This window comes from Leptodactylus fuscus, chromosome 5, assembly GCF_031893055.1.
Source record: "Leptodactylus fuscus isolate aLepFus1 chromosome 5, aLepFus1.hap2, whole genome shotgun sequence".
NCBI lineage: Eukaryota > Metazoa > Chordata > Amphibia > Anura > Leptodactylidae > Leptodactylus > Leptodactylus fuscus.
Genome location: NC_134269.1, coordinates 146,268,800 through 146,294,313, shown reverse-complemented (window position 1 = coordinate 146,294,313; position 25,514 = coordinate 146,268,800). Strand labels below are relative to the sequence as shown.

General features: G+C 41.0%; 1 protein-coding gene across 2 annotated transcripts; it reads left to right on the top strand.

The window, feature by feature from the left end:
• Positions 1-3,177: 3,177 nt before the first annotated feature.
• DYRK2 (dual specificity tyrosine phosphorylation regulated kinase 2) lies at positions 3,178-22,771 on the top strand. Of its 2 annotated transcripts, none has more exons than XM_075274426.1 (3): positions 3,178-3,278; positions 12,332-12,456; positions 16,794-22,771. In XM_075274426.1, exons 1-3 carry the CDS (start codon positions 3,275-3,277, stop codon positions 18,393-18,395), a joined length of 1,731 nt encoding a protein of 576 aa, XP_075130527.1. In that variant the 5' UTR covers positions 3,178-3,274; the 3' UTR covers positions 18,396-22,771. The 2 variants fall into 2 exon arrangements, with proteins under 2 accessions (XP_075130527.1, XP_075130526.1); XM_075274425.1 differs by lacking the exon at positions 3,178-3,278 and adding an exon at positions 10,491-10,859.
• The last annotated feature ends 2,743 nt before the right edge of the window (positions 22,772-25,514 follow it).

Here is a 25,514-nt window from a genome sequence, read left to right as displayed (position 1 = left end):
CACTCGATAAAGGGCTTGTCCCAAAACATGTTGTGTGTTTTATCCACTTGGAATAAAGATGCTACTTATTCTGGACCAGCACTCCCTTGCCTCATTTTTCCCATCATTATTCTGACGTGTCTTTACCATCACGTTCCTGAGGCCAACAGCCGCTTTGAGAGTTCCAATTGGAATTCTACTTTATTCTAAATGCCTAAAAGTGGTTGTGAACTGATCACAATCCTAAAAGCACTCTGCACTGTCTGTTTTATTCTCTTGACATTATTCTGATTTCATGTCAGATAGTGAGAAAAACATGCATATGTGTCTTTTTATATAGTGTATGTAAACGTCTGCTTTCATCCATATCTGAGGTACATAGGACATATTGTATTGAACACCAATGTGCGTGATCCTGCATGGAATGCTGGTTTTAAAATACTATAGATAACTGCTCAGAGATTACTAACTTATGGATTTTTTAGGCAATTTGAGGTGTGATGTGACTCTTTTTCTATGCAAAAAATACATGCAATATTTAAATGAGTGACTATTAGCTTCCTCCAGAAAGGACACTGCAAATATCATTCTAGCATACTTCACGGAGCTAGGTAAATGTTTCTAAATTTACAAGAAAAACAAATACATGACTTAAATAGTCGACATGTTCCCATTTTATAATGATGGGCTGGATAGAAACCCATCAAGCAAGGACTGCTGGTGAAGATGGTGGGGTGTATTTTTAAAGGGGCTTTCTCATAAATGCCTTTTAGATTAAAAGCAATGCAATGATCAGCTATAGCCGTAACTGATCAATTGTCCGACTTACCCTGCAAACAGTAGATTTTCCTGGTTGAGGCCATTTCCAGCCAGACAAGCAGTGGCTGTTCTGCAGGGGAGATGTACCATCAGATAAAGGCCTTTCGGATAACTGGATGCACATGTAATAATGGACGGCCCCACTATGCTATAGCTCATAAAGCAGAAGATCTCCTGCATGATGTATACATGCCAAAAGAGAAAATACAAACAGGCCTGGACTAGCACATAGCGGAGCAGGTGAAACCACTGGACAAGACAATACCTATGCAAAGTATTATTTTAGAATGGGGCCGAGAATAATGAAAGTTACAAACTTTCCTTTCTTGGATTACTGATTTGACGCATTAAAGTGAACTTTCCTTTAGCATAGAAAGAAACAACAAATCTTACAATTGTTACCCAGACATATACTAATACAAAAAGTGGTGTAAATAATTGTCTCTTTTTATAATATGTAATGTGGGAAACAGAATGGTGGATTTTCAAGGGCCATACACAGCTGCGCTAAGCATGTCACTGTGTCAGCAGAAGCCATACAAGCACTTCCCAAGCATATAATCACACTGCAAACATTAAAGCTTTCTGCAAACTTATAATTTGCTGCACAATGAAATGGTTTATTAAAATTATAAAATAGGGATGAATAATTTATAACCTTATATAGTCAGGGATTGGTGCATTATTTTAGCCAGTAACTGATCAAAGAAAATCTTAATGCTATGCAATTGTTTATGACTGCTGTTTGCTTGTTTTATTTATTCATTACTGAAATGTATAAAATATCATTGTGTCTCTACAATCTACACAAGGCTGAGGTCTGGCTATCATGTAAATCAGTGGTTCTCAACCTGTGCTATGCTGGGAACCACTGCTCTGGTAGCGGCAGATTCAGGGAGTGCTCAGGTTCCAAGGCCTCCTGGGGGGTAAGTGCCACCCAAAGTACTCACCACCGATTTAAATTACCACAATTCCTAGCTTTATCTAATATACTATTAACATGTGTCACATTGTCATCAAACTTCAAGTCCTGCATATTTAAAGGGATTCTACCATTAAAGCAACTTTTTTTCTAATTACCACGTCGGAATAGCCTTAAGAAAGGCCATTCGTCTCCTACCTTCAGATGTTGGTCTCCATCTGTTCCTTAGAAATACCGGTACTTTCCGGTATGCTAATGAGGTCTTGGCAGCAATGGGGGCATCCTTCTTCTTCATCTGCCTCCTCCCCTTGTCTGTCGTCTTCTGTCTTCATCATGTCTGACGGCCCCCCCCTAGCATCGCTCCTGCAGCAGCTGGCTTCATGCAGGGCAGAAGCATAGCGATGTTGCTGGCTTCACTTGTGCCGGCGTCTAACCCTGTGCCGGTGGCCCCTTCCCCCCAAAGGGTAAACTACCCCCCCCCTCCAGGCTCGCTCCCGTGCACTTAGCCCCTCCTCCCTCCCCCCTGAGAGCAGGTTGATACATCACTTGACTTATGACCAGATAAGTCAAGGGATGTGTCCCAAAAAAATTAATAAAGTAATATAGTGGACAAACAAAGCAGTTTTGCTGAAGCAATGTATTTAGGAAAAGTCTTACATTCACATTAACAAGCAGTATAGATAGGATCCTTGTGATGGGACAACCCCTTTACGGCTATTCCGACGTGGTAACTAGAAAAAAAGTTGCTTTAATGGTAGAATCCCTTTAAAGGTCTGTTCGGATCTATGGAATGATCACGCCACAAGTGAACATGCCTTAACAATGGAAAATATATGTATGTCCACCTAGTGTGTTGAATGTTAGAGGTCGCACATGCTCAGTTCCATCACCAGGAGCATTTTTTTTTAATTATTTAAATTTAGAAATGAATGATTTTTATGCTCTATAGCAGAAATGTAATAATATAGGTCCATAATAGGTTATCAGTGATATATACGTTGTAGCTTCAAATTTAACGGAAACCTTTTTTACTTGTATTTTCATTTATTAAATTTTTCTGAGAATTCACATTCTTGTGTACCGTACAACTAGTTCAGGAAATGATTCTCGGCATGTTTATTGTAGAAAGTAAATGTTGGCTACACAAGATATTTGATTCCTGTCTGTGGTAAGCAGCATGGTAAAAAATACACCGCTTCTCCTGTCGACATAATGATGAACTCCCACTCCTTATGTTCTCACATCTCATCTCAGAAGACAGCTAGTGTGACATCTCCACTCCTCCATGGAACACTCCATCTGCCATTTCTTGCAGTCAGTGTACAGGTACAAATAGTAATCTTCTCCTGTGCAGAAGCTGCAGGAAGTGGACTATTTGTTCCTTGTTTATTTCTCTTTAGCTAAACTTGTCATGGAGCAGCAGTGTTCCTGTTAATGATAAGAGCACCAGGAGTGCAGGAACAAGCCTTTATATAGATCTGCTGCATTTGTACTAGGCTTTCACCTCTCAGTGATATTCTATTTCTAATGAACAGAAAATAAGCTGCAATAATTATGGGTAAGTAGAAGCTTTTCTTCTTTTATAGCTTGTGTCATCTTGGCCTTGTATTTGTACTAGTTTAACAGTTTACGGGGTTTAGAAAACACTAAATGGAACACTTACTTGGTACGATTCTTGTTGTGTCTTTATAGGATGCAATAGTAAGTTTCTGTACGCAGAGTCCTTCATTAGATCCTATGTTAGAACTGTAACAAATATATACACTACCATGTCATGTCATTATTCCTGTAATATTATTTTATACTGTTAGAAGCTGGCTTTTTAAGTTGTTTTGCATGCATTGACACAGTATGTCCCTTTTTACCTATGACTAAAAATACTGCTGGTAATTTAAAAGGGTTTTCTCAAGAACATGGGTGTCTGGTAGACACGAGGCGCATATGCAAGGTCACTTGTAAGCAGCTGTGAATAGCACATCATTGACAGATATGATTGCTTAAAGTTTGCAGCGTACTATTGAAATTTGTTCCATAATCCAATATCTGGGTGATGCTTGCAGTAAAAATAGTGGGAGGTAATGCAGAACACGAATGGTTCTGCTGTTTGTTACAATAAGAAGTATTTTACATTAACTTAGACATTTATAGCAATTTGCTGTAGATTGTTCTCAGGAACTCCCAACATAATTTAGGTTACAGTTTTACATTACATTGGGTTATTAATGATGGAAATGGTTGGTATAAACAATATAGTTTTGCAGATTCCTGATTTATTACTGCCCTTTTCAGAAACGAGGACATCATAATGATTTCTTATTCTAGTCACAACTCCTCCCTTTTATATAGGAATGGTGTGTTCCACAATAATGCAGTGGAAAAGATGCCTATGTGTAGTGGAACAGACTACTACAGACAAATAATAAAGGGGTTCTGCTACAGCAGAGTAAAACCATTTGCCACTATGGAGCTTAAAGCAAGGAAAGATTTACAGAAATGCATGAAAGGTCAATTTACAATAAACTTTAAAAAAAATAGAGAAAATCTTTACAGCACATAAGTTTATTTGAACTTCATGGTTATTCATCAAACCTAAGTCAGGCTGTGTATACACAGTATTCAATCCTACTGTTGGAGGCACTTGCTCCTGATCTTGACACTGTATATTTGCAAGGACACTCTGTACTTCCCAATACAATGGTATAGTGATGCTAGAAGATGCTATACTGATCCTAGAAGAGGCCAAAAACAATACTTGTATGGGCTCCATCAGGAGGAAGAGGGTCTATGGATTAATTTAAGGTATACGCCAGGAGCTATTCTTGATGTATATGTTGAACATATGCTGTGTAGACGTAGACTTTTATAAAGTAAAACATTGATGTACCTTATGTCTCATAAATCTAGGAATGGCAAACCTGGTCACTGTATGATTTGTGATTTAGTCACCCATATGTTAGAGCATTGGTCAGAGACTATCAGGCACGCTAGGAGTTTTGTAAGAGCTGGACAGTCACAACTTGGACACCCCAATGCTGAGGACACCTGATTTATTTCTATAATTATCTCATTTGCTATGTGATAGTTCTGAATATCTTGTTGGGCTTGTAACTGGCTATTACGTTTCTAGGGAGCAGCTTCTCTATTTATCTATCCTTACGTTGGTGCCATTTGGCAAAGCAGTCAAATAAAGGCTAAGTTCACACTAGCGTTTGCTCTACGTTCAGGGTTTCCATCCTCTTAAGTGGGTTAGCTGAACACTCGTGTGAACCTAGCGTGAGCTAAGTTCTGAATTATCAGCGTATCAGAGCAACAGAGAGAAAAAATTCCATTATTATGTAATACGAATTGGAGTCTTGCCGTTTGTATCAGTATCTTTGTTACAGAAAAAATGTAACACTTGTCTGAAAAAACAGAAACCAGATGGAAGGGGTCTTCAGTTGTTAGTTGAAACATTGAAGTGAACAGGACAGATAGACTTCCATTTGCATCTGTGAATAAGGGAAATTGTAACACTATATAACTATAATTAACCGATGAATTAACCTATCTAATGCAATTTCTATTACTGAAGCAATGATGTTCCACACGTGCAGTATACTGTACAAGATACAAAGGGACTTTATTAGCATACCCGAAGAAAAACATTTGATTTTGCCAAAGCAAAGAATGGTTGGGGGTGGAAGTGGGGTGTGTGGTTTGGGGATACATGCGTCCTTGGGGTCTCGCCGTTCTAGTTTGGGACGTGTGGGTATGGGTGGTCGTAGAGTGGGTGAGTGATGGGGGGGTTTAAAGGTCTTTGGGTGGTGGGGTTTAATAGTCTTTAGGGTCTCATCTTCCTCGTTTGGTGGCAGCTGGACACGTATTGGGCAGCGATCTCCACAGTGGTCTCCTCTTCTCCTAGTAGGATGTAGCGTTTCCTCTTCTCGTCTGCAGATGTGAAGTCTGGGATGTGGGCAGAGAATCTTTCAAAGTAGACGGCCCTCACAGCTGAGTATTTGGTGCAGTGTAGCAAGAAATGGGCCTCGTCTTCTAGGGCCCCTTGGTCGCAGTGTTGGCACCGTCTGTTTTCCCGTCGCCTACAATGGAGATCCATAGATTCCTTGTCCATGGCACATCACACAGGAGCCATGATATACTATGTGACTGAAGTATAGCTTGCTATGGCCGGTACATGAACACATACAGAAGCCAATGACTGGTATCATTCAGAACATGCATTGACACTGACTATTCCTGGTAGGCACAATAAAAAGGAAGTAATAACTGGACAATCACAAGTCTGTATAAAATACTCAATCTAGTTTTACAAAATTTTACAATATCCTCAATAAAATGTTTTAAAAAAATACCTTTGGTATAACAAATGGCTCTTGGCTATCCCTTTGCCCCATGTCTGATTTGTAAGGAATCCCCTGCCAATTCATAACGCCGTAGTATAATTCAATTTATATTTTCTCAATGGATTTTGCATTTGCCATAGTACAGATTGGTTAGTAAATTTCCTGGTGAGAAACAGACAGCCTTTGGCACAGTCATTAATCAGATGGTGCAGACATTGGTGCCAAGGTCATTACGCCAACCTATCAACCCCACAGCCATCTGTCATAGCATGAAAGAATGAGTTAACTATAAAACGTGAGCGTGTGCTGAATTGTTTCATTACAGACTCTAAAATATAACAGGAGATGATTGCATCTTATTATAAAAAATGTCGTATACTATAAATATAAATGTGTTTGAGCTTCCAAGGTTCAGCTTGGATACAGGTGTCCATTCAAAATCATCAATTTGGTTTCTATCGTAACTTGGAGACGTTTATTAGTTATAACTATTATGTCAAATGCAATATAAGACTATAATATAGAAATAGTGTGAATATTACTACAGCAACCTTGGCAAATTATTTTTGGATGGCAAAATATTTAAAGGGTTTTCTGGGAATTAAACATTGATGACATATACTTAGGATAGGTCATCAATATCTGATCTGTGAGTGTTGGATACCCAGGACCCTAACAAATCCATTTCACAGCCCAACTAAAGTCACATTCATTGGTCATGAGACATGTATGCAATCTATTCTTAATATTTCTGCATTATCGGTGGGGATGGGGGATGCTTGAGGTCGGACCCTTATGAATATTAATGACCAATTGATAGGTCAATCCTGTAGTCCCAGAAAAACCTTTAAAGAGGACTTTTCATGGTTTGGGGCACAGGTAGTTCTATATACTGCTGGAAAGCTCACAGTACGCTGAATTCAGTGCTCTGTCGGCTTTCCCGATCTGTGCCCCGGGTAAAGCGCTATCGGTCCCGGTACCGTAGCTATTTACAGTCAGAAGGGCGTTTCCTGACAGTCTGTCAAGAACATCCTTCTCCACAGCAGCGCCTATAGCGCTGTACAGTGTGAGCAGGGAGGAACGCCCCCTTCCCTCCTGATAATACTCGTCTATGGACAAGCACTGTGAGCAGACGGAGGGCACAGATCCGGAAAGCCGACAGTGTGCTGAATTCAGCGCACTGTCAGCTTTCCAGCAGTGTATAGAACCCCAAACCATGAAAGGTCCTCTTTAAGAAATGGGATGTTCACAATACATAAGCTAGAAAAATGTGAAGCCCCTGGTTTCTGCTGTTCATTTGTTCCTGTGTTCACTATACCTGCATGGAGAAATCATTCAGGCAGATAAACGAAAACTTTCTAAGGCTAAGGCCCCACATAGCGGGCCGCAGCAAAAAATACGCTGCTGGAAAAAAACATGCTAGCAACGTATCAGGGTTTTCTCCGCTGCGCTTTTCACAGAAAATCTGTAGAGGTCTTCACTGCAGGCTTTCTGCTTCCATTATACCTATAGGAAAACTGCCAGCATTTTACAGTACCTGCAATGTAATGGGATTCTGGCTAATCCCATCCACACATTGCAGAAAAAATCTGCAACAGAAAAACTGTGTTTTTAAAAGCTCGCTGTCAATTATACCTGAAGAAACACTGCTTTTTTCTGTATAAGTAATAATAGAGGCAGAAAGTTTGCAGAGGAAACCTGCAAAATCACAATGAAAAATGTTGCAGAAAAAAACCTGGTGCATTTCCGCCACATTTTTTACACAGAGATTTTTTTTCTATGCTTCGCTACATGGGACCTTAGCCTAAGACAGTACAAATTTAGACTAGACTGTCTTGAGCTGCACCAAATTAGACTGTCCAGTCATGTATTAGTTGGCTTAGTTTACAATAAAATTTTAGTGCAAACACTTGGCTGAAATTTTGGCACCAACTTTTGAAATTGAAATTAAATTTCTGGCTCAGTTTAGTATATTAAACCACAAGCCCCCCACATGCCATGTGAGCTGCACAAACTGTTACCTTATATTCACATGACACAAGGCTACATTCATTTCACTGCACAATATTTAGATTTTTTCCTGTGATGTCACATGGCAACTATTTTTGTCTATATTATACCTGTGCTAAGAGAAAAATTAATTATAGAATTCCTGTAGTGCAATGTCACTAAGTTATGCCTCCGCTCTGACATCACTATGTGCATATACTTTGTGATGTGACATCAGTGTGTATATTATCCCTGTACTGTGACATTATTGTGCAAATTATTCCATTATTATGACATCTCTATGCACATTATCATTGTACTTATGACATCACTCTGCATTATCGCTGTGCACATTATCCCTGTACAACATTACAGTATGTATTATCCCTTTACCGCGGCATTATGCCTTTACTGTGACATCACTGTGTGCATTATCCCTATACTGTGTGTTATATTTTTATTGTGATACCACAGTGTGCATTATCCCTGTTCTGTGACATCACTATGGTCATTTTCAATTCACTGTGACATAATTATGCACATTATGTCAGTATTGTGACATCATTGTGTACATTTTCCCTGTACTGTGACATCACTGCTTTGTTTACACCAGTACTGTGACATCCCTGTATGCATTACCCCTGCAGTGTGACATCAGTTTGTATATTATACCTGCACTGTTACATCACTGTGTGCATTACTCCTGTACTAAGACATCACTGTATATATGTATGTATAGCCACATCACTGTGCGTGCACATTATTCATGTACTATAACATTATAATCTTTAAAGGGGTCTGGGATAGAAACTAAATCCTACATTAATCTAAACACCCTCCCCCGCCTACTTTCTAAATAACATAATTTATCAAAAATTTATATCTACCCATATCCCAGGTTGGTCACCCCCAGGGACATTTGCTGGTTATCTGGTGACAATGTTTTCCCGTTTACAGAAACGGAACGTCACTACTATTTCCCCCCATCCACACTAGTATACTTACCTATTAGAGATGAGCGAATATACTTGAGTCTTTGCGATCGAATACCTCGGTGGGAGGGGCAGTAAAAATTTGATGCCTCAGAAGTGTTTTTGCATCGGAAGCTCAATGCGGCCGAGGTATTCGATCACAAAGACTCGAGTATATTCACTCATCTCTATTACCTATCTTCTTTCCAGGCTTCTTCCTGCAGGATGGCTCCTCCATCTTTTTTACTTCTGCTGCACTCTATAGACCCAGCGCTGCTCTGTGCTCTGCAGGCGATAATTCACCTCTACTGCGCAGCTCTATGCTTGTGTAGTAGAGCTAGATCGTCGCTGCAGAGCACAGAGCAGTGCTGGGACAATAGCATGTGAAGGTGCAAACAGAAAAAAAGATGGGCCATCCCGCAGGAGGAAGACTGATAGGAAGATGGGTAAGTATATAATGGGGTCAGGAGTTGAGCTGACTAGGTAGGGAAGCGCTAGAAGTGGGCGGGATAGCTAGAGAGAAAGGGATGGGGTGTATGGGAGGGATAGAGGAAGGGAAGGAGTGAGGTGAGAGGTAGCTAGCGTGGAAGTTACATAGCAGGAAGCTGAACCTAGTAAACAAATGCAGAAGTTACCAGGAGCTCCCAGAGACACCTAGAAATCACTCAGAACACTGTGAAAGGTATATGGGTGCATTTATTAACCCATTAATAGCACTAACAGACCTTTTTTTAAAAAAAAAAAATTATGCTCCGAAAACCCCTTTATTAAGTCTTTTTTTAAATTTCTGCACTAGGTGAACTTCATATATAGTCCAACCTCTATATAGTCAAAATGCTCAGGCCTTTGTTATTTGCGGGCCACTAATATAGACATATGACCACTGGCTACCCCTAGTACTTTCTACAAGCCTGTGACTGACAGATGTGCAGGAAAGTCACACACACTTCACTAGTGAGTATTGGCAGCAGGTCACACTGGACGGCTGCCAGAGTACACAAAACAATGCCGCCCTAGCAACACAAGGTGGATACCAGAGCGCTGACCTATTGTCATGTGCCGGTGACTGGGGTGCACTGAGCAGCCGGGGGTTATGGGGGCGCTGCAGGTGCTGGAGAGGCTTCCAGTCACAGAGAGTCAGTCACCAGGAGGGCCACAGCTTCTCTCACACGTTTCTCGCGCCCGCCCGCCCTCGCCTACAATGTAGCAGCGCTGCTCCCGACCATCTGGTGAGCTTCGCAGGCTCCTCCTCCTGCCACTTTAATTCTTAAAAACAAACGCCCTCCCGCACAGTTTCTCCTTGTTGACAGTCTGTGAATAGTGTGTCACATCGCTGCTTAGCAACACCACAGCCGCTTGCGAGCGGTTGGTCACCTGGAGTCTCGTCTCCACCTTCCCCTTCAGAGCTTATGACCGCCGCCCGCCCGCCCGCCTCTGAGACAGACTGGCCAGTACGGGCCGGACAGCAGCTCAGGCGGTTGTGGCAGGCTCGGGAGACGTGTGGGCGGTCTAACGGTGTCTCCTGTGTGTGGGTGTGACCGCATTGCGGTGGGCGGGGCCTGTCTTCCCGGCTGCTCTCCTCCCACATTGACTCCCCGGGGAGATCGCCTGGCAGCGGAGGAGGCTTCGGGGCTGCCTGTGCTGTGTGTGTCAGTGACGAGCTCGGGGATGCCGGGGTGCTGCCGAGCTGATCGGAGAAGAAGCTGGGGAGCGGAGGTCGTGGAGACAGTGGGGGATCGACAGTCCGGAGTTCAGGTCCTTGCCCCCCACTGGCCTCTCCCTGCTCAGCCGCCATGTTAACGAGGAAACCCTGTGCCGCTGCAGCGGTACATCCGACCGGTAAGAGCTGGAGCTTCACGGAGGCCGGGCAGCGGCTGGTCACTGGGCTGTGGCGGTGACAATAGTGTGAGCGGTGCCCGGGGAGCTCTGCTGTAGCCACATCCTGCTCTGCCACTCTCCAGACATGTCCCTGCAGGCCCTGCTGAGGGCACGAGAGGGTTAAGCCTCTTCCTTCAGCTTTGTCTTGTCGCTCGCCCTGTACCTGGGACTCAGCAGCCCCTGTCTGTGGCAGGCTGTGGGGCCCCGGGGGCCACCTGTCATGAGGGGAAGCCTGAGCACAGTCTCGTGTGCTCCATGTGCCCCTGGCATGTAATGGTTGGCTGCTCATGGATTCATCCTTAACAATGGCAGTCTGAGCTTTGTGACAGACAGGTAATATACAATGTATATGTCTCCATGGAACCATAGTCTGTGCCTTATGTAGTCACTGGATACTCAATACAATATATAGAATTCCTGTCTGTAGGGGACTATAGAGTGTGGCTGTTCTGTATAGGGTGCTAGGGTTTATGGGCGTTGGGTAGAGGGCGCTAGGGTTTATGGATATTGGGTCGAGGGCGCTAGGGTTTATGGGCGTTGTGTAGAGGGCGCTAGGGTTTATGGGTGTTGGGTAGAGGGCGCTAGGGTTTATGGGTGTTGGGTAGAGGGCGCTAGGGTTTATGGGTGTTGGGTAGAGGGCGCTAGGGTTTATGGGTGTTGGGTAGAGGGCGCTAGGGTTTATGGGTGTTGGGTAGAGGGCGCTAGGGTTTATGGGTGTTGGGTAGAGGGCGCTAGGGTTTATAATTGTTGTGTAGAGGGCGCTAGGGTTTATGGGTGTTGTGTAGAGGGCGCTAGGGTTTATGGGCGTTGGGTAGAGGGAGCTAGGGTTTATGGGTGTTGTGTAGAGGGTGCTAGGGTTTATGGGTGTTGGGTGGAGGGCGCTAGGGTTTATGGGTGTTGGGTAGATGGCGCAAGGGTTTATGGGTGTTGGGTAGAGGGCGCTAGGGTTTATGGGTGTTCTGTACAAACTATGTAGATCATATGTATATGGCATGGCAGTCTATAGCCATTTTGGCTTAGGGCACGACAGCTGGCATGTGGCTATATGATGGGAGGCACAGTAACAGGAGTGTGGTTATATGGTGCAGGGCACGGCAGTAGTATGGCTGTACTATGTTGGATTAAACAGAAGACCTATGGCCTGTTGTTTTTTAATTTATAAAGTATATATTTTTTGTTGTGTATGATATTTCATGTATAATTGTTCTGCATAGCATTACTGTTTTTACACTTAGAATTACAGCCTATGTCTTGTATTTCTTTTCTGTAGTGCATTGTATGCTACAGTTTTTCTGTTGCATTGGATATAGCATTTAGTTTGTATGACCTCATGGGCTTTGCTGGTCAATGATCTAATGGGTTCTGGACCCTGAGTGTGCTGTACATTTTGGGATAACTGTCTTGAGTCATGGTTTTTTCCTCTTATGTTTTAGGCAGAGGAAGCGAAGGTACTAGTCAATTGCAGCCATCTCCAGCCTTGCCCCGTTCTGCAGCTGGGACAGGACCACCATCACCGGTATCATTGCCACCCTTAAGAACCAGCAACGCAACACACACGGTAAGATTCTTGGATGGCTGGTTTAACTTGGCCTGTGTCTCCTGCCTGTTTTTTTTTTTTTATCACAGTCCTAATTTGTCTGTTAACAGTCTCCTTGCCTTCTAAATTCAGCTAAGATGTTGGTATTTATAGAAATAAATGTGCAAGGTACAGTCATGGTGACAGCCAAGTAGCATATTAGTCTCTGTTTCATGTCTGCTGGGGAGACTACAAGGCTGATGTACATGGCAAGAATGAATGTGCTTTTCCAATGTTACGATTTATGTTTTACTGTTTGTATATGTTGCCTTTGTGTTATTGTAGTGTTTGCAACTTTTTGTTTTGTTATTTTAGTGTTTGTATAGGTTGTATATGTGTGGGGGGTTTTTTGTACAGCTCTTAGAAACCACCATAGCGAGATGTTTTACGATTTTCCTATAGTATACTATGTATCAGATGGTTTTTATCCTCTGCAGCTTTTCCAATACAGTTTACACTTCACCTTGTATGAACTTTTCCTACAAATAGTATCTAATGGGTTTTATAGTGAGACAGGCGTTGTATTATTCATCAGAGAATGGAGAGTTTTTAGTTAATTATCTGTGCTGGGTCACATGCGGTCATATCATGTGGCGCCCGTTTTACACAAACAGTTCAATTCTGCATTTTAGTGTATAACAGCTGTTGAATGCCCTGGGTATTGGAAGGACAGGTGGCTGACAGCTGTTCAGTATAGAAACATTGTACGAATAAAATGTCAGTACCACTTACGGCTGCTGTTTGGTGGTAGTCTTCTTGTACAGTTTGTGGTAGATCTACTTACTTGAGTCATTCAGTCACCCTATCCCTTTATTATCTCTTTACTCCTTGTTTTTGTTTTTTTTTCCTGCTGTCATTGTTCTGCATATCTTTAATATCCTCCGATATATCTCTAGTTGTTACTCTTGAGATGGCCATAGACTTGACATAACTACAGTATCAGCTGCGTTCTTGATCCACCAACTGTAATCTTACACTGCTCTTCCCATAAACATCAATGCTAAGCCAAATTAATTGTACTTGGTTATTTCAATAGTAGGAGGAGGATGTGTGACTCCCAGGCTACTCTGGTGTCTTCTACCATCCAAAGTGTGAGAGGGAAACATGTCTTATCCTTCAAGGGGAACTTTGGTTATGTAGCTGTTGGCAAATAGAAACTCCTCTGAAAATCCTTGCAGCTTTATTTCAAATCTTGTCTTAAAAGTTAAGGCTCATACAACATTAGGTATAAGAAAACATCTTCCCGCACATTTCTGTGCAACTAAGGGACTTTAACTATAAATAAGAGCGCTTACCTGGACTGAAACATGTTATAGGAGAATTTTCTTATGCCTCCTATTGTATGTCTTCATTCTAAAGGGAGTCTGTCATATCCAAAATGCCTCTCAAACCAACAATAGTACCATGTAGGGCCCGTAATAGGACCTGAAACATACTTTTGTGGCCACAAAATGATGAAGCAATGTGGAGAGGAGCAAGTGAGTTGAGGGTAGGTCTGATATTTTCAGATTTACCTACAGGCAGTTGTGAACCAAACAGAAGCTGAAAATGTACATGTACATGTTATATCCACGGTATAGGTCATCAGTATGTTTTCTGTGGGCTGACACCTGAACCCCACACAGATCAGGTATCCTGGCAGCCTCCATGTGCTGGAAGCTGATGCAATGGATGGGGAGTGCATGCTGTCTGCTCCTATTTAAGTAATGGGAGTAGCACTGAAATTCCCCTGGAAACACCTCTATGCAGTGGATAGTGTTGCTGGGCCATTCCTGTTACTTGAATAGGAACAACCTACATGTGGTCCCTGTCCACTGCTAAAGCTCCTGGGATCTGGAAGCTGTCAGAACAGCTGATCAGTGTGGGATCGAGGTATCTGAACCTTACAGATCAAATACTGCAGCTTGCTTATCACTATGAGAACTTATTTATTTTGGTGCTGGAAACCCTTTTATTTTCCTAGAGTATGTGGATGGAGAGCCTCAAAACATACTGTACGAATAGGGATGTGCATTAGATCTAATTAATTTGTTTAATTTGCCACTTCAGAAAAATCATAATTGATTTTCATCAGAATTGTGAAATTGCTGTTCGCTTTGTCGCAGAGACTAATATCTTCTGTGTAAGCTTTGTCCTCCTGACGCAAACTATGAGCAACAGTTTCTTTACTGTAGTCAAAAGTTGGGTGGTCGGACAAGTAATGTGCATCATATATGTGACTTTGTGCCTATGCCAGCTCACTGAGCTTTAGTTTCTTTTCATAAGTTTTGTTACTCGTGCTGCTTAAACCTGCTTTGTATGCTGTATATATTGTACAGTAATGTTAGACCTATCCCATATTATAGAATAGAAAACAAAGGGACACGCTGCCTAACCGCCCAAATCTTCAATGAGCTTGTCAGGCAATATGTCCCTAGCAACAAATCACTTGGATTACTCTGGCCAGGAAAGAGACAAAGAAGTTTTGCGAAATTAATCTGTTTCTGACATCAACATTAAAGAGGACCTTTCACCACCTTCACCAACTGCAAGTCTTTGCATCCTTCAATAGGCGCCACTCCACTGATTCTGTCGTAGTTAGAATTTCTACTCTAGCCCCCGCTATGTCTGAGCAATCGGTTCTGTTAATTTTAGCACCCAATATGCATGTGTTCACATCTTGTTTGAAGCCATCATTCAGTGTATGACCTGGTATAGATTTTAAACCTGTCAGGAAGATTCCATTTGAGATGGTATATCTCCATGTACTTTTAAGTTTTTTTAAAACATTGGCACCACTATATACTGGCATCTTTTGTTGGAGGTACACATCAAGGAATACTCTTAATGTATACATCTGACGGATGTAGGCAATAAAAAGATATTCTACAACAACATTTCTAAAAATAAATAAATAAAATATATATATATATATATATATATATATATATATATATATATAGTTGTTTTTTTTTTTTTTTTTTTTTTTTTAAAGGGGCTTTCTAGAACTTCAGTATTAATGACCTTAGTATAAGCAATTGATATCAGGTTGGGAGAAGGGTATTCTGACTGTTGTCACCCCCATGATTAACCAACTGAAGGAACCGCACACTCAGTTGCAGCTTCTTTGTTTACCAGGGACATCTCTGTGTAGCTGATGTGCTTGTTACTGCAGCTCTTCAATTGAATATGACCAAGCTGTAGAGCAAGATCTGGTTACTAAAAATGTACATGGCTGTGCCTGGTAAAACATGAATAGACCACAGCGCACTCCAATTTGCTGCTACTTACGTTTTTTGGCTTGATTGTCAGCAGCATATCTCCCTGTTATAACAACCAACAATTGAACTGTATGTGCCATACAAATGCATTATAGGGCTGTTCCCATCTGAGCAAGTTATACCTTATCTACAGGAAAGGGGGATATCTTACAGATCTGTTTGGGTCCAACTGCTGTGTCCCCAATTAATCAGAACATGGGTATCATAAATGGAGCAGTAGACAAAACAGCACAAGCACCTCTCAATTCTAAATAATGTAGCATTTTGCGGACTATCGATCATTGCTTCATTGTTCAGAATGAAAACTCCTCCATTCTCCTGATCGTTGGAGAAGGTCTCAGTGGTTGGATCACACTGAACTGCAAGTTATCCCTTTTTCTGTAATTGGGTGGATAACATGTTCAGATGAGAAAAACCATTTAACTGTTGTTCAGTCATTGACTATTGGCAAATAGCCAGTCAGGGCTCCTTAAAGGGGTTGTCCACAAACATAAAAATGTGACCACTGAGGCCAGTTGGCGGGCACCAGACTGGACAGCATTAGTAGACCCTTTAAGGAGTAATAGTTAAGTCTTTCCTCATCTGAGCAAGTTATCCCCTATCTACAGGAAAGTGGATAACTTTCAGATCAGTGGGATATTTTTTTTTGTTTTTCACCTTCCTTAGCCTCCTCCATGAGTCCTGAAATTCATGGCCAACCACTTTTAAATTCTGATACTCAGCACATGTAAATGGGGCCCTAGTGTTCGAGAGGGTGTTTCGATGATACAGGAAATTGTGGAATTGTTTTAAGTAGCTGGACCCACCATAGGGAGCCAAACACAGGGTGGAGTCTTCTTTGGAGTAGAGGTTGTTCAAATGGGGACAGAAAAAAACAATTGTGTCAATGGTGATAGTTTTGTTGACTGTGTATACTTTGCTTTTTGCCTGGTTGAAGAATGCAAGCAATGTGTTTAAAGTAAGATGTACTTCAGTGCTGACATATTTTCTGGGATGGTTAACATAGTTGTCTAACTTTAAAATCTTAACTTTTTTTTTTCTATTTTTATTTATTTTCAGATCGGCGGCAATAAGCACACAATGAATGAACATCTGCACGTTAGCAGCCATGGACAGATCCAGGTACAGCAACTGTTTGAAGAGAATAGCAACAAAAGGACTGTCCTAACAACTCAACCCAATGGGCTCACAGCTGTTAGCAAAACTGGATTACCTGTTGTTTCAGAACGACAACTAGAAAGCACACACCGTAGACAAGGAAGTTCTAGCTCTTTAAAGTCTTCAGATGGGACAACCAAAGTAAAGTCCTCTTCATTAACCCCAGAACAAGCAATGAAGCAATACATGCAAAAATTGACAGCCTTTGAGCACCATGAAATTTTCAACTATCCTGAAATCTATTTTGTGGGTCCAAATGCAAAGAAACGTCAAGGCGTGATTGGTGGCTCAAATAATGGTGGCTATGATGATGACCAGGGCTCATATGTGCAAGTGTCACATGATCATGTTGCTTATCGTTATGAAGTTCTTAAGGTAATTGGCAAAGGTAGCTTTGGGCAAGTTGTGAAGGCTTATGATCACAAACTCCATCAGCACGTGGCCTTAAAAATGGTAAGGAATGAGAAACGTTTCCATCGTCAAGCCGCAGAAGAAATCCGGATTCTAGAGCACCTAAAGAAGCAAGATAAAGATAACAACATGAATGTCATCCACATGTTGGAGAACTTCACATTCCGCAATCATATCTGCATGACGTTTGAGCTGCTGAGCATGAACCTTTACGAGCTCATAAAGAAAAACAAATTTCAGGGCTTCAGCCTGCCTTTAGTCCGCAAGTTCGCGCACTCGATTTTGCAGTGCTTGGATGCTTTGCACAAAAACAGAATAATCCACTGTGACCTTAAACCTGAAAACATTTTGTTGAAGCAACAGGGTAGAAGTGGCATAAAAGTGATAGATTTCGGCTCAAGCTGTTACGAGCATCAGCGCGTGTACACGTACATCCAGTCACGCTTTTATCGAGCTCCAGAGGTAATACTTGGTGGTCGCTATGGCATGCCGATCGACATGTGGAGCTTGGGTTGTATTCTAGCTGAACTGTTGACTGGTTACCCACTCTTACCTGGAGAAGATGAAGGTGATCAATTGGCATGTATGATTGAGTTACTAGGTATGCCATCCCAAAAACTGCTTGATTCTTCAAAACGAGGCAAGAATTTTGTCAGCTCCAAAGGTTACCCTCGTTATTGCACTGTTACAACTCTGCCAGATGGATCTGTGGTACTGAATGGTGGCCGCTCACGAAGAGGAAAACTACGAGGCCCTCCTGGGAGTAGGGACTGGGTAACTGCATTGAAAGGCTGTGATGATCCCTTGTTTCTTGATTTTCTAGCGCAATGTTTAGAATGGGATCCTGCTGTACGTATGACACCCAGCCAAGCATTAAGACACCATTGGCTACGTAGACGCTTGCCAAAGCCTCCAACTGGAGAGAAGGCCTCCTCCAAAAGAATAACTGAAAGCTCTGGTGCTATAACATCCATTTCTAAGTTACCTCCCACATCAGGCTCAGCTGCAAAACTAAGAACTAATATGGCCCAAATGACTGACGCCAATGGAAATATTCAGCAAAGGACTGTGTTGCCAAAGCTTGTTAGCTGATGTAATGAACACCTTTCTTTGAACACCTTCTTGAGCCTTATGCATACAGCTCAAATTTGGAATATATTTCAATGCTCTGTTTATATCAGTTCTTTATCTGTGCAGCCATTGTCATTTTTTTTAGTAACAATGCAATTTTTGTATTTAAACATTGGGGACGATGCTTTAAGGTTTTATTGTTTTTTTAAGTATATCATTTATAATTGGCTTTGCTTACAAAGTGTCAAAATCGGTGGCTGGCCACTGACTATTGGTTGACTGTTAAGCATAACTTTGTTGTTTTTAGAAGGTTTTAAGACACTCATGCGTTTTGAAGTCGTGGCTGTATTGCTGCATAAAATCTAACCCTGTATTAGTTTAATCACTTCATACAGAGACATATTATAGTATGCATATGTGGTGCACAGTTGGTGTGACAGGATCAGTTGATAGGTATGCATTTTCTATGAGCTTCAATGGAAAACAAGGCAAACAAGGTGTTTTGAGCAAGTAACAGGAATGAGGGAAAGTGAACAATTTCTAGATAAACTAAGTATGATATAATTAAAGGTACGTGGGAGTTGTCTTATTTAGACAATACTTTTTTTTTTTTTCTTTTTTGTCTCCGATTGACAACGCTGTTCGTTACAGCCTAATCCGAAACATTCTGGTCAAAAGCATTTTACTATGGTATGCATATTACAGGGCCTCGGGCAACAGTGCTTCAGACAGTGATTGAAAGAACACCAAAGAGAATCTCCAGGTCATGTAAAGCCCTCTTATGGCACAGTGTAACACTTGTGCCTGGAATAATATAAGAGTTGTTTTTGGTTGTTGAGGACTGGAGGACCATGGATTTAGTGCCCCACAGGTTTAGAATTATCGGCTTTTATCCTAGTCTCCTAGTTAACATGGGTGCTACTTGTTTTTTTTTTGTTTTGTTTTTTTTTTTTAACTTTTTCTGGATCTATTTTGCAAACTTCCCCAGGACAACAACCTTTAATAGGGTTATTCCACATAGTATTTTTTATCCATAGGACAGAAGATAATAGCTGATCAGTGGGGGTTTGACTGTTGAGACCCTCACCAATCCTGAGGATGGAGGGTGTTCTCCCCCATTGTGAATTTAGCCTTGCCATAGTCAGGCTGAATGTAGGCATGCTTGTGCAGGATGGGGTTCATCTGCACCCCCATTATATTTAGGCTATCTCCGTTGGCTCCATTGAAGTGAATGCACTGGCACTCCTACATTAAACCTGGCTGTTTTCAGGTTGAATTCACAACTAGGTGAGAACACCACCATACTCTGGATTGATGGGGGTCTCAGCAGTCAGATCCCCACTGTTGATCTGCTATCCTATTAATAGAGAATACATACTTTTCTACTTTTAATGGCAGAGCCCCTATAAAGTTGAATATCTGCACTAAATTATTTGCCTGCTTTTAATTTTATCACTTAAAAAAGCTTCTATGTATTCATTTCCAAGGCTCAAAGTATAGGTGGTGGTTGTGAAGGTATATAACCAGGTTAATACTGCAAAGACCAAATTTGTAATATTGTGAAGGAATGAAGAACAGTGATTGACTGTTAAGCCTTTTTATTCACACTGTAAACCTCCAGCTCTGTTTTTCTAGTCCCGCTTAAAGCATGGTCCCCTGATACCGCTATAACAAACCGCTGGTTTTCCATTATCTTATTTCTTCGATAAAGGCAAATTTTGGTCAGCGCTGTCAGATGTGGGGCAACCTGTATTTTAGCATTTTATGTTACAGTGTTTGTAATCCTTTCACAGATAGAACTGTGTTTATCCCTTGTTTCAGAGTAATTATTCTATAATATGAAGAAAACCTATCCCTCTACTTTTAATTATAGGAATGTATTTATTATAGAAGCCTATTTCTATATATTTAACAGACTAAATAGCCACACTGGTAATTTGCACATTGTGTTTAGTGAAAAACCACTGGTCATTACCGACTCGGCCAGCAGTATACTGACTATGTATTCTAAACGCTAATTTAATGATGAACCCATTAATTAATATGTTGTATGTTTCCTATGCCCATTGGGCATTGAATGCACTTACTTTGTCATCTATTTTGTGTCTGTAGTTTGAAGTCTTGGAACCCTTTAAGGTGAACCTGTCTGGTGATTTCTGCTGTTCTACCTGGGAACAGAGTATGATAGAAGAGACTAAGCTCTCTGATGTACCTATGATGTGGAGCAAAATCCTGACATTAAAAGCAGTGTAAATCCTGACATTCCTAGGAGAGACCATGATGGTCCGGATTACTGTGTCCACACAGGATGATTGACAGTGTGAGTAAGCTGTCAATCAGCCTCTGTTGGCGGGATAAGCAGGACTCTCACTTTGTCTGAGGAGTCCTGTTAGGATTTTCCTTGCTTTTAATTTAGAAATTGTGCTTCAAAACACACAAAGCTTTATATCACACATCTCTGCTTCTTTCATAGGCTGCTCTCAGATAGGACAGTGGACATCACCTCAAAGATTTGCTTTAATAAAGTTGAATGAAATTGAAACGCATAGCTGTCTTTTTCCAGAAACTGCACTACTTTACACAGGCCCCATTTAAGTGGATCTAGTGGGGCCCACATAAATGGGGCAGTATAGGACTCCATGTAAGTGGATCTAGTGGGGCCCACATAAATGGGGCAGTATAGGACTCCATGTAAGTGGATCTAATGAGCTGCAATTTTGCTGTTTCTGAAAGAAGGCAGGTCTGTTTTTCTCCGCCTATTTAAAGCTTTCTAACTTGGTATCAGAAGTGAACTAGTCCTGTTTTCTTGAATGAATCTTCCTCCTTCTTTTACTATTGAACTTTTCACATACAGCCATGTCATTTCTTATTTTTCAGCTGCTCTCTACTCTGAATTATTTTGTAATGTTAAGAGGAAAACGCTAAGCGTGTCGAGTGCAAGTTTGTCATTACTTTATTAAGGGCTCTGGCGACTGAGCTTCTATAGGTTGTCCTGGAAACAATATTGTGTCTCACAGGTTTCCATTGTCGAGGGACGTCTTAGACTATTTACAGCAGTCGTGATAGCACAATACGTTGCTGTTTCTTTGGTTGCAGTCTTGTTTGGCTTACTTTCATGAACCCTTTGGGGCTCGTTTAACACATAAGTGTGTTGATATTGAAGTGCAACAACAGAAGGAGTTAATATTAACAATACCAGATAAATTGTGCCCTTTGTGAACCATGTGCCTTTTTGTTATTGACGCCATGCTGGGCATGTTTTGGCCTCGTTTTACTCTCTTAAAAGGCATTTTTATTACAGATTAAAACTACTTGTCTTAAAATCACCATCTTACTTCGAGGCCTTACAGGGAACTAACAGTAGTATTGTCTTTCTTATTGATAACCAGTCAGACTGCTGGAAAATACTTCCATGCGATTGAAGGCTTGAGGAAGCGGAGTCAATCACCAGGTACAATATATTATTTACTGGTTACCTGCATTTGTACACCGACCCTTCCTTTTTTGTACAACGTTTTGTTATGCTAGATTTAGTGAGAATTTTTTTCTTTTTTTGTAAGAATTACCTCAGACAGTTTTCAGTTTTTGTAGTGTGTTCAATCCCAGGGCATTTGGTAAGAACCAAAGTGCATTCCTTTTCTAATAACCCGGCTTGAATTGAGTCAGGGTCTTTTACTAGGTGCAAGGCATTTGAGCCTCTATTCATGTATGACCTTGGAGTGCATATGCTCTTACATTGGGATGTACTGTAACCCATATGGACAAGTTGACTTTCAACAAGTCCTCTCCATAGATTACAGTATAGCCCCATGGTATACGTTTATCATAAACACGACAATGTGAGTTCTATTTTATTGAAGCTTTTTACATCTTGGCAGATATTTTGTTCTGAAGAATTTTCTGTGAATGCTCACGAAACCGCTACAGTTGCCTTGGTCTATGGTTATTAATAAAGGTCCTTCAGTATCCTGAATAGAGCATGCTTTCATGAACAACTCTTGAGTAATCTACAAGACTTGACAATTATCCTGACTCTGGTATGAGGTCTGCAAAGCATTCTCTTTTTGGGATTGATCGTAATAACCATAGTTTAGGCTTTCGCTTTGCTTCTTGAGCAACATCTTAGACATGTGACTGTAATATGCTGCAATTGTGTGTACTGATAATATGTGAAACACTTGGATTGAATGTGGACTTGTGTATATTTTGTGTACATTTTCTGTGAGATGCTGCTGGCTCCACTTTACATTGGAGATGTTCTAGTGGACTAGAATCAGTGGCCAGTTTTATAATACTGTATGTATTGTACAGCAGATGACAGAAGTATGAATTTTTAGTGAATATTTGTTAAATTTTATTGTTGTGGCCAGAGATCATTTCAGAATAAAATGTATGTCCCTTTTTGCCTTTATTTTTTTGCTTCTTTTATAGACAAGTTATGAAGTTTCTCTTTTATAAAGAAGTTGTAAATGTATGTTCGGCATTCCCAACCTTTACTTTACTAAAATGTAAATTTCAGAGGAAAACCCAAAACCGTCTTACTTCAGTGTCGATCATTTGAAGTAGAGATGGGCAATTTATCAAATTAATTCGACATTTCAAACAATTGTGATTATGATTTTCATCAGAATCCTGAAATCGCTGCTAGCCCTGCGTCAGTCTTACTTTCTCCCTGTACCAGTTTGCTTAAATTTTATAGTTTAACATAAAACAAGAAAGTTAGGATTAAAATTGGGAATCACCCATAATCTTGAAAGAAAATTGAGATTTTATTTGTAGGCAAAACTCGCCTTCTCCTATATTGAAGGATGACATTAGCAATTTATCACTTTGTACAATCCATAGCTAAAATCTGTGATGTATGTTGTGCATAATATCACTGCACTAATATAGTAGAGGCCAGGAGTGGACAAATCCAAAGGTTTTGGTAGCCTAAATTTATGGTCTTTTGTTTTTGTCCTATGAATCACTGACTTTGTCTTGGGTTTTCCCATTAAAAATATTTATGGCTTATAAATGGGATATGCCATAAATGTCTGATTAACGGGGATCCAACCACTGGAAACCCTACAATACATGATCTCCATTCCTACTAGCTAAGGGATTGCTTATATATGCAATAACTGGGGATGTTGTGCATTAGAACCTATTATTGATGACCTACCGTATTAATAAGGTATATTACTTCCTAAGAATACATCAATATTTTAGCTGGGGGAAAAAAAAACTTTAATACACTGAAATCTTCTGTTTAGGATCTTCATTCCTCGGCCATGGTGGGGAGCAGGAGGACCTAACCTGTTCTGTATTATGCAAACAATCCACTGATTTCAATGAGCTATGCTATTCTTATTTTTTTCCTCTGGCAGAGCAGCAGGAAGACTGTCCCCCATCTGATCATTGAGGGCGTCAATAGAGGAAGAATTTGTGATCTACTCATTCAAGGGATCCTTTAAAAAAATAACATTGCTCAAAGACCCCCTTTAATGTCTAAACAGATGGAGACTAACATATCAGAAATTAATGCAAAAATCACAGTGGGAGCCATATACTAGGTACTTTTGGAAAGTAAGGCAAAAATTTTTTTCACCTTTTATACTTTTGGTGATGCATTTCATCAAGTGTCAGTTACTTCGTACAGTGACATGCACAAACAATTCTTTTTTTCTCATACCATATGTGAAACACAGTGGTAAAAGCCTCATGGTCTGAGCCTGTTTTGCTGCATCTGGGACAGGACGGCTTGCCATCATTGATGGAACAATGGATTCTGAATACCAGCAAATGCTAAAACAAAATATCAGGGCTCCTGTCTTTGAGCTGACTCAAGAGAACTTTGGTCTAGGCACTGACCCTATGCACACAAGTCGCTCTACCAAATAATGGTTAAAAGTCCTAAACCACTGACCTTAAACTAAAAGGAATGTTGGTCCCATATACCATTGGTTTTCAACTTGTGGTATGCATACCCCAGGTGGTATGCCAAGAAGTTTCAGGGGGTACATGCCGTGCATGAGAACCACTGCTTTCGAAATGTCAGCATTAGTGAGTGCTCAGGTTCTGGGCTCTTGGTGGCAACTGGTGGTGCCCAAACCACCGATATCTTCAAATACTGAGGGACAGTGCCTGCCTAGCAGAGGCCAACATCAGGTAAGGGTTAAGGTGGCAAGTCTCCACTACAGCAGCTGGTAATCTGTACTGAACAGGCAAATAGCTACTGATCTATGATTTGATGAGTAAAAAGCTGGTCCGAAGCTAAAAGACCCTCCAGAAATTTGTGTGTGCCTACCACATGTTACATGGAAAAGGATTTGCTTGATATGTTATGCATGCCAGTTTTTCTTCCACACTTGAGATTGGGAGCAGACCACAGTGCCCACTGGAAGTACTCAGTTGGAATTTTTTTCACATTTGAGTACTTCAAAAGTTTGCAAAACACTGCCTTACTTGGACCAGTAATAATACACTGTCATGTGTAGAGGCTCATATGAAAATAATGAATTGGTGTTCTAGTCATTAGAATACTGACTAAGGATATGGTCACATACATGGGGGGCATTGGCCAGGCTGCTTGCTGGGGCTAATAGCTGTGTGAAATTTAAGATAATGTCTTAAGTTTTATTACCAACACTGTGTGATCATTGGCTAGCACACAGGCAGGGTTTCTGGTGCATGGTGTCTTACAGCTACTTCTGGGTTGCAGATTGAAGTAATGACTTGAAAAGCTCACACTCACAGCCTAATTATCGAAAAAAGGAACCATCTTGGTATTCAGGGTCTCCTACCTCTGGATGCCCTGATTTTATACAGGGGTTTTCTGTTGCAGCATCAGATTCTGTCCATATACCTTGCTTCTAGGGCAGTGGTTCTTAACCAGGGTTCGATCGAACCCTAGGCCATATGCATGGATAATTTTGTGTACCAGTAAAAAAAACATATACCAATGTCTTGAATTTGGAAAAAAATCATATTTGATTTATCACTAAAGAATTGTTCGGTGAATGTGCATATGAAACTGGTGGGTTCGGTACCTCAAACAAGGTTAAGAACCACTGGTCTAGGGTAAAGGAGCTCTGTACATAACTGACTGAGCCCTAACGGGTAAGAAGATATTCTGGTATGTTCTGCTGGAATAATTAT